At 39.3% G+C, this 14,070-nt stretch overlaps 1 protein-coding gene across 3 annotated transcripts; it reads left to right on the top strand.

Annotated features, from left to right (window-relative positions):
• The first annotated feature begins 3,800 nt into the window (after window positions 1-3,800).
• On the top strand, window positions 3,801-12,620 carry LOC100691808 (protein tyrosine phosphatase type IVA 2). 3 transcript variants are annotated; one of them, XM_003446193.5, is made up of 8 exons: window positions 3,801-3,953; window positions 4,499-4,641; window positions 5,753-5,878; window positions 7,145-7,771; window positions 7,861-7,953; window positions 9,247-9,377; window positions 11,160-11,234; window positions 11,319-12,620. In XM_003446193.5, the coding sequence occupies exons 4-8, from the start codon at window positions 7,676-7,678 to the stop codon at window positions 11,428-11,430; spliced, it is 507 nt and encodes a 168-aa protein (XP_003446241.1). In that variant the 5' UTR covers window positions 3,801-3,953; window positions 4,499-4,641; window positions 5,753-5,878; window positions 7,145-7,675; the 3' UTR covers window positions 11,431-12,620. The 3 variants fall into 3 exon arrangements, with proteins under 3 accessions (XP_003446241.1, XP_025756848.1, XP_025756849.1); XM_025901063.1 differs by lacking the exon at window positions 3,801-3,953 and adding an exon at window positions 3,960-4,067; XM_025901064.1 differs by lacking the exon at window positions 3,801-3,953 and adding an exon at window positions 4,149-4,167.
• Window positions 12,621-14,070: the final 1,450 nt, after the last annotated feature.

Raw genomic sequence — 14,070 nt, 5'->3', positions numbered from 1 at the left:
AGGTCAGTTGATAGGTGGCAGGAAGGCTGCATGATAGCATAGGTGGCATAAATTCGATGTTGTTGTTGTGAAATTAAAATAATGTGATGTTTTGATGCAAAGGGGGTTGAGGTGGTTAGCACCACTGCAACAGCAAGGTGGTCCCAGGTTTGAATCCAGTCTGCGGTTTTTCTTTGTGGGTTCTCTACATGCAGTCCGGCTTCCTACCATAGTCCAACGGCCTCCATGGGGTTAAGTTAATGGGCTATTCTAAACTGGCCATAGACGTGAATGCTTGTCTGTTTCTATGTGTTAGCCCAGTGATAGACTGGTGATCTGTCCACGGTGTAGCCTGCCTTTTGCCCCATGTCGGCTGGATGGATGGACGCTTTTGTAAGGTGTTATAGGTGCAGAAATGCTAAGGCTGGGTAATTTTAGCCTATTGTCAGGTGATTGTTATGCAACAATGATTTCATAATACAGATAAGAACCCTCAGAGACCTGAGACCTGACAAATTTACCTGTTTGGCAAGTTTGGCTGCTCAACTCTGGATCATGTAGGAAGAATTCACCGTAAGACTCATGTATTAAAAATATTAACTTTATTCCAGTTAAATCCAGAACTGAATTAAAGACCATACATATAAAGTCTTAAATAATTAAGCCTTATCATTTGTCAAAGACCACATAGTACAAAATTATCTTAATAGAGCATTTTGTTCTCAGATTACTGGCTTACTTTCTAAAAGGCAGAGCCTTTAGTTCAGGAGACTGCTCTTCTTTGGAACTGGCTACCAGTTTTAGTTCAGGAGACAGACACCACTCTACTCTTAAGATTAGCTTCAGATTTATAGTTAGGGCTGATCAGGTGATTCTGAACCAACCCTTAGTTGTGCTGCTACAGACTGGGGCTGCAGGAGGGCTTCCCATGATGCACTTAACCTTTCTGCTCCTCTATTTTCTCTGACCTATTTATATGCCACTTCTGCATGCCATCACTCTGTAGAGTTTTGTCCTCGTTGTGTTCATAGTCTACCTGCCATTAACTTTTTCCTTCTTTCTTTCTCCTCACCACCCAACCAGTTGAGGCAGATGGCTGCCCCTCCCTGAGCATGGTTCTGCTGAAGGTCAGTTCCTCTTAGAAAGGAGTTCTTCCTACCCAGCATCGCCAAACAGGGATGTTTGATTGCTCTCTGATCTGGTTTTTAACCTTACAATATGAAGCACCAATTTACCTGGACTAAGTTAAAATTTGTTATGTATTGTTTTGTATAAGATGCAATGTTGAGGTAGAAAGGTATCAGTTGTGATGAAACACAGTAGAATGTGAACGGAAAAGTATGGATGGAGCAAGAAGCATGCATGCATACAGTATCACTAACAGAAGAAAAGCAAGATTTGCTTCTGAACAGAAATCCACTTTTTACCTTCAGTTTTCTTGGCAAAGGTGAGTCTGTTATCCAACCATAGTCCTAAGGATTTATAAAAAATGATCTGTTTCAGTTTTATAATCCCACTGTTACAAGTCATCCGACTGTTGGGGCTAGATGCCCCGCAGATTTGGAGAATGATGATATACGACAACTTTTTAGCATCTATTGGAGACCATAGACATACTCTAAGGAGTCAAAATCTCTAGAAAGGGACATATGATGATGATGGTGAAGTACTTGCTCAGAGTGGTCATCTGATTGTTGAAATTCTCTCTGTATTATTGTAGGGTCTTCCCCCACTTTCCCACGCACACCCACTAAAACAGACCTGCAATCGAAATGTATTTATTATCAGTGAATAATAAGTCTGACCATACTGAGGCCACACTCACTGATAACACAACAGCAGTAGAATTGATGACGCTGGCACAGTTTAACGTGGAGCTGGAGTCTGTTTACACACCACGAAGAGCAAAAAGGCGGAGCTGTTACTGAGACGGTGAGCTCAGGTAGAGTGAAAAAAACAGCAGCTGTTCCTGTGATCACCATTAAAACCTTTACTGGGAAAAAGCGAGTGGAGTCCTTTGTCAAAGCACCTGATCAACAAACTCTGACACGACCAAAAGCAAACTCTGTAGCTGCTCCATTCACCGCTGCTCCGTTTGTTTTACACAGTCAAAATCTGCAGTAAGGGTCCAGAAGTTGTATTAAAATATGCAGATGAACTGTTAATCATACAGCGGGCTGAATGCTGACGGTAGCCGTCCTATTTTACATGAAAGTGATACCTGCAGCAAACAGGGGTGAGTATAAAGGGGGGCATTGGGTGACTAGACCTTATTAATTTCAAGGCTTTTGTAACATTTTTAACACTGTAAGTGAAATAATATCAAATATTGTGTTAATTAAAATGCATGAATATTTAAAAATATAGAAAAAAAACATTTTTTCACAAGCCAGTAAAAACTATTTATTTTTATTAAACTTTGATCCACTGACCTGATGGTTGTTAGGTTGGACACTGAATTATTATTAATATTAATTATTAATATCTACACTAACATCGCATCTGTTTTCAGCAGCACTTGCCTCCTATTAAAGCCAGAAAGCCTTCCAAGAAGACAGAGAAAAGGTGCATTTCTATGCCTTAGTTTAGTTTGCAATATATATCTTATTTTATTTGTGACTTTTGACTGTACTTGAGATTATTTATACATTTTACAATTTAAGAAAATGTTTTCTTTTAAAAATATATATAATTTAATATGACACGTACATACAATCAAAGGGCTTTAGTTGTTTTTTGTGTTTTTTGACAGATGTTATATGTAGTTAAACGTGAAAACATTGCAATTTCTAAAATGGAAAACAATGAGCAGTTCATTTTGAAAGACCTGTGTTTTTTCTCTTTTGAATGTTTGTGACTGCTCATTAATTAGACAAAAATATTTCTTACTGGATTACTCAGTGAATTGATGGAATAATCTATAGATACTAAAATAATAGCTAGCTACATCCCTAGTCTTTCCCCTACAATATAAAGCGACTTGAGGTGACTGTTGATGGCCTATGTGACAAAATACACCAAAAAAAAAAACACCAAAACAAAAAACATTCACTTATCCTTTGGCTGTTAAAAGTTGACATACTTCAGCTGTTCAGGTTCAGGTTATTTTTTTTTATCAGTGGGTAGATTTAGTCTGTAATACATGAGCATCCCTTTGTGGATGATAAGCATAAGAAAACATGCTGAAGAAATAAATATTAAACAATCTACATTTGGTTATGCCGGATATTAAAGCTACAATTTGTTCATCTGAGCGATGAGCTAACTCCTATATATTTGTACTGTGTTGCTCTGCACAGGAGGAAACTTAAATTAAATATGCAAAAAGAGAAAGTCGTCAAATAAAATCAAACCAGTTAGCCATTATAATGGTTTGTAATTAATGGTCTGTAATGTAATTGAGTTTGTGTTTCTTATGGATAAATATCCAAACCATAACATCAAGGTAAAGGAGGACGAGAAAATGGAAACTTGTTTCTAACAATTAAATAAATAAATAAAAATTGCAGAGAAAGGGGGAAGTTGAAATTTTGAGTTCTTTCAAATTTTTGACTTACTGACTATTTCTAAATTTCAAGATACATCAGATACATCACATTTTTTTCCTAATTCACAAGGTGGCCAAATTGGAAATGAGAACATTTCTTCAAACACAACAGGTGCTGTTCAGTTTTGAGTGAGTGATTTTTATTAATTATTATTATTATTATTATTATTAAGCAAAACTTTCATATAAAACAACATAGTGTCTTTAAGCTTGCGAATAATGTTCTTTCTTTTCTTTTTTCTTTTTTTTAAAACAGGCTAACTTAAATCGGAACATGCGTCATCATCAGTTTTATTTTGGAAAGATGGTGACCGGAAGTCATCATGTCCTACGTTGCTAATTTGACGTTTCTTTTCAACATGTCTCCCTCGCAGACTCTCGTCCATTATTAGAAGCTTCTGGATATTTCGTGAAACTGCTTCGTTTTGTAAGTGCTTTTGTTCACGCTGTGCGTTTCAAATCTACGCTATAGCCGTCGCTATTGTCCGGCTAATGTTTCGTGTGTTAGCAAGGTCACTGTACTCGCTGTTATTTAAAGCCGGTGAGCGTTTTAGCCTGGAAGTGTTAGCCTGCTTTTTATTCTGCTTGTTGACCTGGTTTTTAACTGACCTGGCTTGCTGAGCATTTAATGACAGAAGAAGGTGCTGTTGTTTAGTCCAGTAAGACAGTTTGTAAATAATGTGCTGACATTTTGTTTTAATCTACATGTGTCATAATCGCACTATATGTGCCTTACAAAAAAGCCAGCTGGCTTCTCGGTAATTTAACTGTAACAGCCGAGTAGATTAATGTTAAACATGGATACTCTCGTACAGGTATTTAAGTGATTAGCCTAGTTAAGTGTCATGCTATTTTGCGTTTTTTTTTTAAAGTCATATTGCGTTTGGTTATTGGAATATCAACATATAAGCTAAAACGCAGCAGCTGAAGTCATCGATAAATATCGACGTGTTTTCTTCTTATTCGCTGCAGGTTAGCACTAAGCTAACGGGCCGTTAGACAGCCAGGACCCAGAAAAACAGCAGCAGCAGCATCATCAATGGTGTGTCTACATCCCGGAGCCGTCACATTTTCCTGTGTCCGCTCAATGAACCATCTCCTCAGCTCTCATCACGGTGAGTATATCACCACGCTGCAGTTCGTGTTGGACTCGGGTGACCATATTTCCAGATAAATTACATCTGGGATAAGTTTAGAGCCGGCTAGAAACATTATGTGGGCAGCTTGGAGAAGGACGGGAGATTAGCGCATCCAGCTGGTAACCTGTTTGAGTCTCTGTTCAGGTGCTGGTATCTCTGACGTGAATGTCAGAATGATCTCTGACAAAGGTAAACAGAATAAACAACACATGTCTGTGTTTTAGGTTTGCGGTTTTAAGGGATTTCTTAGGATTTTAGGATTGGGTTGCAATACAGGAAAACTCCTGACATCATCCCAAACAGTTATCCAGATATCAGCTATCATGCACAGGTAGCTTTATTAGGTAGTCATTAAGCTTTATTCATGTCATTAAGCTTGTTATGACTATGTTAAGACTATATCTCCGACTATAATCCTTCAGTATTAACAGTGGCAGTTCACCTATCAGTCTGCTTGATCATATGAAGGATAAATATCCTGTATTTTCTTTCCCAGCCTTCTAAATAGAAAAGGAAGCTACATTTTTTCTGTACTTTTATGAGGTTGAAGGAAAGCTCCCAAAAGTGCCTTAGTTCTAGATGTTTCTCTACAGGAGCATAACAATATTCTTTAAGGTTTTCACACAAATGAATTAATATATTTTACTATATTTGATAGTTAAATACTCAGATATACTGGAATAGATTTTGCAAAAAGTTCAAAACATGACCAGGCTGAATAGGAGATGCTACGTGAACTCAGTGGGCTCGGGGTTTATCCACCTGCTTGTAAAACACAGCACGAATATCTTGATGCACTGAGGAAATACCAAACTGTAACAACACTCAAGACCGAGATCACAGATTTCACCCTAGTGTTTGCATGGTTGTGTGTTCTCTCTTTGTTCTTTTTCAGTTGCTCCTCTCTCTCGTATCTTTGCTGGGTTTTAGTAGGGATGCGTCTATGCATCACTTTATTCTTTTATGAGCCACGTGTTTTTTGTGTTCACATTTATAAACCATTAAATGGTTACAGGAGGACAAAGGGTGAAAATGTTGTGCACTCTGGTCTCATGACTTCATCCTCTTCTTCATGTCTCACTCTCAGGCTGCACATGTATGGCGTTTGCGAGGCTTGGAGGGGAGTTTTGCCAAGCCCAGCACCTGCTGCTTATTGTGGACAAGTGAAAAGGAGACGTCAGCTAGGCACACTCACTGCCATTCACGCACACAGGTGAGTGAGCATAAAGGCAAGCCGTGCCTTCATTTTAAACTTTGAGGATAAAGTCTAGTCCTTGATGTGTTATCTCTACAGCATCAAAAGCTTTACTTCTACAGCCTGGCACCCGTGGCTCCATTTTAGTGCTTTTGTTAAACGTACCATATTAAAGCTTAAAGTCTTCACTTCAGTCTTAGAGTCCACTGTGGTGATGATCATCATGCACATTCTTTAGAAACTGACTGTGATTCCAAACCGAATGTACTAACCATGATTTAAGGAATGCTTATTTTTCCAAACCAGTAAGTTTTTCCTGAAGGTGAAAGAGAATCAGCTGCATGCACAGCATGAATTCATATGCAATCCCTTCCTGAACTCCCAACTTATCTCCACAAATTTTATGCTTCTCAAGTGAATTCATAACATATTTTTCATGACAGATGTGGCAGTGAAGTCCCACCCAGTCACAAAAACAAGCTCTGTCTTGTCCTGTCAGGAAAACTGTGGAACTCGATGTCCCGAATAAAAAAAAAAAAAAACCTGTTATGCAGCCAGAGCTTAAAAATAACTTGGCTCAATGTCAATAAAATACACAATTATCACACAGTAAAACAGTTCAGAAAGGTAAAAAAATGACACTCAAAAAGGAGCTCAGTTAAACAGGATATCATGAATAACCTGATTATGTTACAATAAGGAGCTTAACTATAAATGATGAGGTGGTAAAGATTTTCTGTATCTGTCTGTGTGGCAGTGGAGCTGAAACGACTCTTAAAGAAGGTGTTCAGCTGCATGTCCAGTATAATGTGAACAGGACAGTCAAGCTCATTATCCACAGCCACAGTCCTAGGATGACGTCTCCATCAGCTGATGTAGGAATCCAAACAGCGCGTTGTTTCAGACTGATTCAGATAACAGTCGCAAATTCCTTCAGTGAGCGATATGGACGCGTTCCATCAGCTGGCACTTCAGTACTTGCAGTAACATGTCTGGGATTGCACTGCAGTAACATGTCTGGGATTGCACTGCAGTCCCTTCACATTTCCTCTTATCACTCAGATTAAATCTGTTTGTCTCAAAAGTCCTGAAATGACAGAAAATTCACTGATAGACACAACAAAACGTGAATTTATAGAGACTTTAAAAACCATTTCATCATGATAAAAAAAGCGTCTCATTTAGATGAGAATTACATTTAAAGTTTACCAGTAAGTAAAAAGTCACAATAAAGCTTTTTTTTTTAAAGTGACCTAAAATGGCCGACCCTTCCTGTCCTCGCAGGTCCCTACTGCCATCCCGTTCAACCCTTATGAAGAAGAGCCACCCTGCAGTCTGTGAGCTGTCTCAGAGAGAGGGGCAAGCATTGGTTTCAGCCTGGGAGTTTCCTCTCTGCTCTTCTTCTTTCCAGCTTTTCCTCTCCTCCTCTTCTTCTTCTGCTGTGATTTGTACACGTCTTCTCTGAATGGGCTAATAGAGTTTAAAGAAAAGGAGGAGAGATCTGATCTTTTTCAGTCTTGATTCAATCCGCCAGAGTTTAACTCTTGCCAAGCCAATTTTACTTTTACTTTATTGCCAAGGCAATTTTTTTTCTATTTCTTGACCAAAATTTTGTATTTTTGTCAGATTGATTTAGTAACATTCACCAAAAACACAATTGTTTTTTCTTTAAGTGGTGAGATTTTGTTTGTTTGCTTTGCATTTTGTTTTTTAACAGTCAGAAGGGTTTTCCCTCAGACTCTGTTACTCCACTCTTTGAAGCACAGTACTTTCCAGACTTTTATTCTTTATAATTAAGCTTCTCTGGGTATAAAAATGAACCGGCCGGCTCCAGTGGAGATCTCCTATGACTGTCTGAGATTCCTCATCACGCACAATCCCACCAATGCACAACTCGGAAGGTTTATAGAGGTAACACGTGTTTAAGATCTCTGCACGTTTTCTCCTTTGGAAGACACAGAAGCAGGATGTTGTGTTAAAATGTGTGATTTGATGTGTAGGATCTGAAAGCATTCGGAGTAAACACCCTAGTGAGAGTGTGCGCTGCCACGTATGACAAGACACCGGTGGAACAAGAAGGCATCCAGGTTCTGGTAGGTGATGTGTAGCAAACGGTACTTAGGCGGCTGTAAATAATGACAAGGGCAATTTGTGAAGAGAGACTCACACGTTGAGTTTAATGCAGCTGCTGTCATTAAAGGATTGTGCCAGCTTACAGTTCCAAAGTCTAAAAACACACAGAACCTAAATCAAACAATAAAGTGGGCTGAACAGTGAACGTCACCCACAAAGTGAGGAGTAAGAACTTGATCTGCAGGGCAGTTAAAGGATTAATGAGCTGAAAGAAGAAAATTAACCTTCAGGTGACTGAGTTATGCATTTCACTGTCCTGCTGTGATATTTTCCGTGCATCCATGAATCTGTTCTCCCTCTTATCTGGTTCAGGTTGTGGTTGAGTTGGAGTCTATCCCAGCAGACTACGAATCTCTGTCTATTTTTCCTACAGCTTTTCATGGTTTTTTACATGTTCTGGTGTAAGAGAGTTATGGAAAAGTGTGGGTATATATTTTTTTTAAAAATATTATACACTTCATAGACTTTGATTTTTTTTGTAATGTCCCACTTCTCATCGCTACATCCTGATGTTTTCTGGTGAAATGTGGCTAGACCAGTATTGAAAGATATCCTAAAGAACCTGTTCTTTGACACTCAAGCAGCCAGAGCAGACTTAACAAACTGCAGATGGTGTTAAAGATGGATGTAGATGCGCTCATCAGCTTTAAAAAATATTACAGTTTCCAAAATTGGTATAATGTTCTGTTCGGTATGATGTAAAACGTGTGACCGAGGGCATAAACTCATCAGGAAGGTTTTTATTGAGGTGTCAGTGAGTTCACAGTCTGAAGTCTTTTTGTTTTTTTTGTTTTGTTTTTTTGTTTTAATTCTCCAACATCTACCGCCCCCTTCTGGCCATATAAAAAAGAATGCAAGTGTTAGGCTCTTCTACCTTGGCTTCACTTTTCAGACCCTGTTTATGTTAGTTTACTTTACTTTAGTCTTATATCACAGGGTTTACAGCTTTAGCTGGTTTGCAGAGATCATTCCTAGTTGGGTCTTTAAAGCACAAGAAAATCAATATGTTATATCTCGCTTACAAGACCTGAGAACACTTGGTCATTTTAGTCACTAAAGCAGTTTGGTTTTCAGCAAAGTACTGGGTTTTCACACATAGCACATTATCCTCAAATACACTATAGAACTATAACTATAGAAACGTCTCGAGCATTAAGGGGCAATAAAATAATTTAAAGGTAATTTAAAAACATATGAACGCTGGCTGGTCTGCAGTAAAACTGAGCTCCAGTTAATACTATGCTGTTTTTCAGGATTGGCCGTTTGATGATGGATCCGCCCCTCCGGACCAGGTGGTCGATGATTGGCTGAGCCTTCTGCAGACAAAGTTTCGAGACGAGCCCGGCTCCTGTGTGGCTGTGCACTGTGTAGCTGGATTGGGACGGTCAGTATGAAGCTGACACGTGATTTATTCTGATGTTTAGGACACAATAATTTTATACACGGCACAATGTGTTGTGTGTGTTTTCACCTGCGTTTACTCTTCAGGTTTTGTTTGGTTAGTGTGTGTCTGCTTGATCTTTCCTACTTCTAAGCCTTATTAACCCTTTAAAGCCGGTCGGAGCGGGCACGCTCCGTTGTGCGTAACTATTTTTAAATCCCGGTAGCTCTGCAACCACGTAAGCTAGCGCAATAAATTTTTTTGCATATGAAACCGGAGGAGTTGTACTTACATTTTATGCCATCAGCTTGTCCTAGGTCACAGTTTCCTTCCACATATAGCTTTGCAAAAACTGCATAAAAAGCGCTTGCAGCAACAAAAACATAATATTCCAGAAACACGCTTTGCCGATCCGATCAGCTGTTCGTAACACTTCCTACGTCCATCAGCGCGAACTATTGCATGTCCGCCGTGATCTGCCCGAAACCGGAAGTGACGTCATTTTGCGGAAATGCAGTTTTTGTACCATCAGGGGCTTATGAGCCTATACTTGTGTTTTTAAAAGTTGTGTTTGACTTTCTGACTTTCTGTGTCGTTTCTGGGATGCTTAGGACTCATATTGCACTGCTGGAAATAGTTTATTTTGATGCACATGCTGTTTTTTTGCAAATTTGCATTATAATATTTATTTTCGTTTTTCCTGCAGTATATGAAAATTGGTGTATTTCAAAAATAAAACTATGAAGACACTTAAAATAAATTTCCTGTGGTGGGAAACTAGTTTGTGCAACTTTTTTGTATTTACAGTTTTGAGGGATAAGCCTCTTAAATTTCTCTAACTAGAAATGTATGTTAAAAAAACAAAAACTATTTTCAATTTTTTTTGTAGTTTATTGCACTTTTTTGCAATTTATGTACTTACTATGCACTTAATGCATACATATTATTAAAATTTGGGTTATAATGGTTGTATTGATGTATATCAACTTGAAATGCTCCCAAAAATGGCACTACAGCATGTAAAAATATAATATAAGCTCTGGCGGACTTGGTTCTATGGTAGGTCTTAAAGGGTTAAACAGACAGCAGCCACTGTGCTGACACTTCAAGATAGTAGCTCCTATTTTGGTAATGAGCATAATATAAACAGTCACTGTGCAGTTTAACACACCTTAACACACTTTAAGGATGACTGCAATAAAGTGACAGCTGACAAAAGCATTCATTTTGCTCTCATTGTGGTAGCTTCAATTATTTCCCACAAAAACCCTGCCAAGTAAGTCACACAGGTGTCAAATAAATCAGAGCTCTGGAAACCTTTACGATTGGCTGGTTTGTACAAGTGTGTAAGTGTGAGTCTAAACATATGACAGTGTTTTTTAGCTGCAGGCTGCCCTTGGTGACTCAAAGCTCCAAATCGTCCGTCAGTAGTTGTCTTTGCTGCCATAATCTGACATGCAAATGTAATACACATTGTGTATTTGACTGAAAGGGTATCAGAAGAAGTAACACAACCAGAAGAACAAATCCCACCCCACTCTTAGCCACTGTTTAGGCAGACAACATGCAGACTAAACAAAAGTAGAAATATTGGCAAAGGCATTGTCCACTTGTGAAGGCTACAAGTGTAGGCTCTTAAAAGTTACTGAGTTGAATTCTCTTTGAGGCAAAGCATTAAACTATGAAAATGTCACCCCCAGCAAATGCAACTGAGTCACCTGTTATAATCTACCAGTCACATACGGGGTTAAAGTTTAACTGAGGCTTGTTGTTGTTTGTCCTCAGAGCGCCCGTGTTGGTGGCTCTGGCTCTAATTGAGTGTGGGATGGAATACGAGGATGCGGTGCACCTAATAAGACAGTGAGTACTAAGCTTTGATTCTGCTACTCCTTTTCTTGCATTGTATTTCGGAAACTGAGCCTAACGTTTCCTTCATTTTGCCAGGAAGCGCCGTGGAGCTTTAAACGCCAAGCAGCTGCATTACCTGGAGAACTACAAGCCTAAACTGTGTCTGCGCTCCAAAGATGCCAACGGGCAAAGCTGCTGTGTACAGTAGGACTCTTTGCAAAAAGAAATTGGAGGTTTTGAAGTTTTTATTTCCGTTTCTTTGGTTTCAAACCTCCCCCCGAACATGTAGCAAAACCCCCACAAATACTTAAACACAGATTTAAAAGCTTGTTTGTCTGTAATGTAAAAATAAAAAAACCCAATAAGATGTGATGAATAATGCAGCTGGCAGTATGTTTGACAGTGTTCTATAGTCTGCAGCTTGATATTTGCTCTAAGCTAAATGCTGAATAAATAGAGGCTTGTTGGTTTATTGCACATCAATCCACACAGTGACTGAGAGTGATTTATTTATGAGTCTGTCCTCACTGATCAAATCAATGTCCTGCAACCAGAATGCCAGAAGAAGAGTTTGAAAACACACAATATTTAAGATGAAAACATATGATGACGTGTTCTCAGTGTGATGCAAATGTGAGATTATCTACTTTCCTTTTATGTCCCAAATCAGTCATAAGCTTCTGTAGAACAAAATTGTGTTGGCTATAAATATTTGGCGCTGACCTCCATGGAAGTGGACTAACATGTGGAAGAACAGTTGGTGAATGTATTAACAAAGGAACATGTAAAGGCTTTGGTAGATTATCCTAGTAACTGACAAGCATTAAGAACATAATTAAAATCATCCAAATATTCTCATTTCTTCCACAGCATCATACACGTTTGAGAGCCAGTAAACAGTATCGGGTATTAATCTGCCCGCTAACACTAAAGCATAGATAATCTGCTTGATGAAAGTCTGTGATCCACTCTGGGTCCATTCAGACGCATTAATGTTCGCTATTAGACCTTAGGGAATAAGTTAGCAACACAATCGTTCAGATGATTTTACAGCCAAAGTTCTTCTCATCTCTCTGATCAATAGGATAATTTCTCAAATACTTTGTGTTCCTGTTGCAACAACCATGTAACGGCACTGTGGAGCCACAATGGCTGCCACTGCAGCATTAGTGGCCATAGTTCTCATCAATCTCTGGCTCCACTTAGCTCTTCAGTCAGTGTTTGTAAGATGTATCTGGTCTTTGTGCCGTTATTTTCTTATAGATTTGATTTTATTTGTTCCTTCCTGTACCTTGTATCTGTTTGTATCTGTTATTTATTGTTTCTTTGTGAGATGTTTGTCTGATGGATGGGGGGGAAATCTTAGTCTTGGAAAATTAAAGTGTTTAGTAATCTTAACTGTTGGTTTTTGTATGTTTTGATGCAAAATGAGGCAATTTTGGCAGTCCCAGTGTTATTGTGACTTAAGAAAATATATTTTTTAAAAAGTCTTTGGTATCAATTCATAAAATCGACAAATATTTAGATGGCCACATAAAGAAAACTGTAGTTAGACCAAATTATCCGGGGGCATGCTGTGTTCCTGATCATTTCAGCCACACGTATTTTTGTTTGTTTGTTTGTTTTTGGCACAAATATATTTAAGTTTAATTAAATGAATCCCTTAATCAAAATGATATGCAGAAAATCCCTGCATTGTACGGGTTTAAAATTTTCATACGTATTAATAATTTATCCCCACAAAGCTCTGGCCATCTTCTGCATCAGTTCAGCGGTTGGACTGTTACCCACGCCTGATTTCAGTGAACTCGCCATTGCACAAAGCGAGCCGGCCTCCGGCTGTGGTGGTGCTTGTCGGAGTGGAATCGCAGCATCACGTGGACCCTGTGGATGGCTGAAGGTTGATTGGGTTTATTGACTGACCTACAAAAAGAAAAAACATGCACAGGAACTGACCTTGAACTGATGAGCTGCAGCTGATTGATAATAATCCACCAACCGTGAGGGCCGATTTATTAGGTACAGTTTACTAGTAACTAGTTAGACTGGACTTTGACCTTCAGGACTGCCTCAATTCTTCATGTTCCAAATATGCTCTGTGTGACTGAGATCTGGTGACAGTGGGAGCCATTAGAGTACAGTCTAAGAACTGTACTCTAATGGCCCTGTACTCTCAGATGGTATGAACACTCTCAAAGTGTGCTCATAAAGTGGGACGTGGGAGGGATCCATGCTTTCATGTTGTTTGTCTTAAACAACATGAAAACATGGATCCTACCGTTTGAACACTGGAGCCATGGTGGTTCTCGCGTGCCTGGAGCGCTGGGACCCTGATCTCCACTCGCACCGGGGTGGGTGGCCTGTACCAGGGTTGACTGCCTGTCTCCTCTGGGACTACCACTCCTTGGCTGTGGGCGCCCCATCTGGGACCTCCCTCCTCCTGATGGGATGAGCGTGCAGAGGTGTGTGGCCTTATGTCTTCAGTACTCTTGGGTGCTGTGGATGGCCCGGTTCTCCCGGACCCATCTCTTGCTGCCTCTGGCTCCTGGGGGACGCTATTACAGCTACCTACATTCATTCTCAAGTATGTTTCATAACAAAGACACACTCACACACTCTCTTTCTCTCTCACACACACACGCACACACTCTGTCTGTCCTGGCTTAGACATTGTCATACTGTATACCACATATAATGTGGTACAAGAGGAGCCTATAGAGAATTTATAGAGCTAATCTTGGAAAAGCAAAATATGTTTGGCTCAGATCATAATTCTGATTGCAAAAGCTGCCAGACAGGATTTAAAAAACATAAATAAAGAAAAATAATTGAGTCATTTTCACTGAGA

Source organism: Oreochromis niloticus, linkage group LG19, assembly GCF_001858045.2.
Source record: "Oreochromis niloticus isolate F11D_XX linkage group LG19, O_niloticus_UMD_NMBU, whole genome shotgun sequence".
NCBI lineage: Eukaryota > Metazoa > Chordata > Actinopteri > Cichliformes > Cichlidae > Oreochromis > Oreochromis niloticus.
Note: the sequence above shows the minus strand (reverse complement) of the source record. Positions and strands in the feature narration are given on the sequence as shown.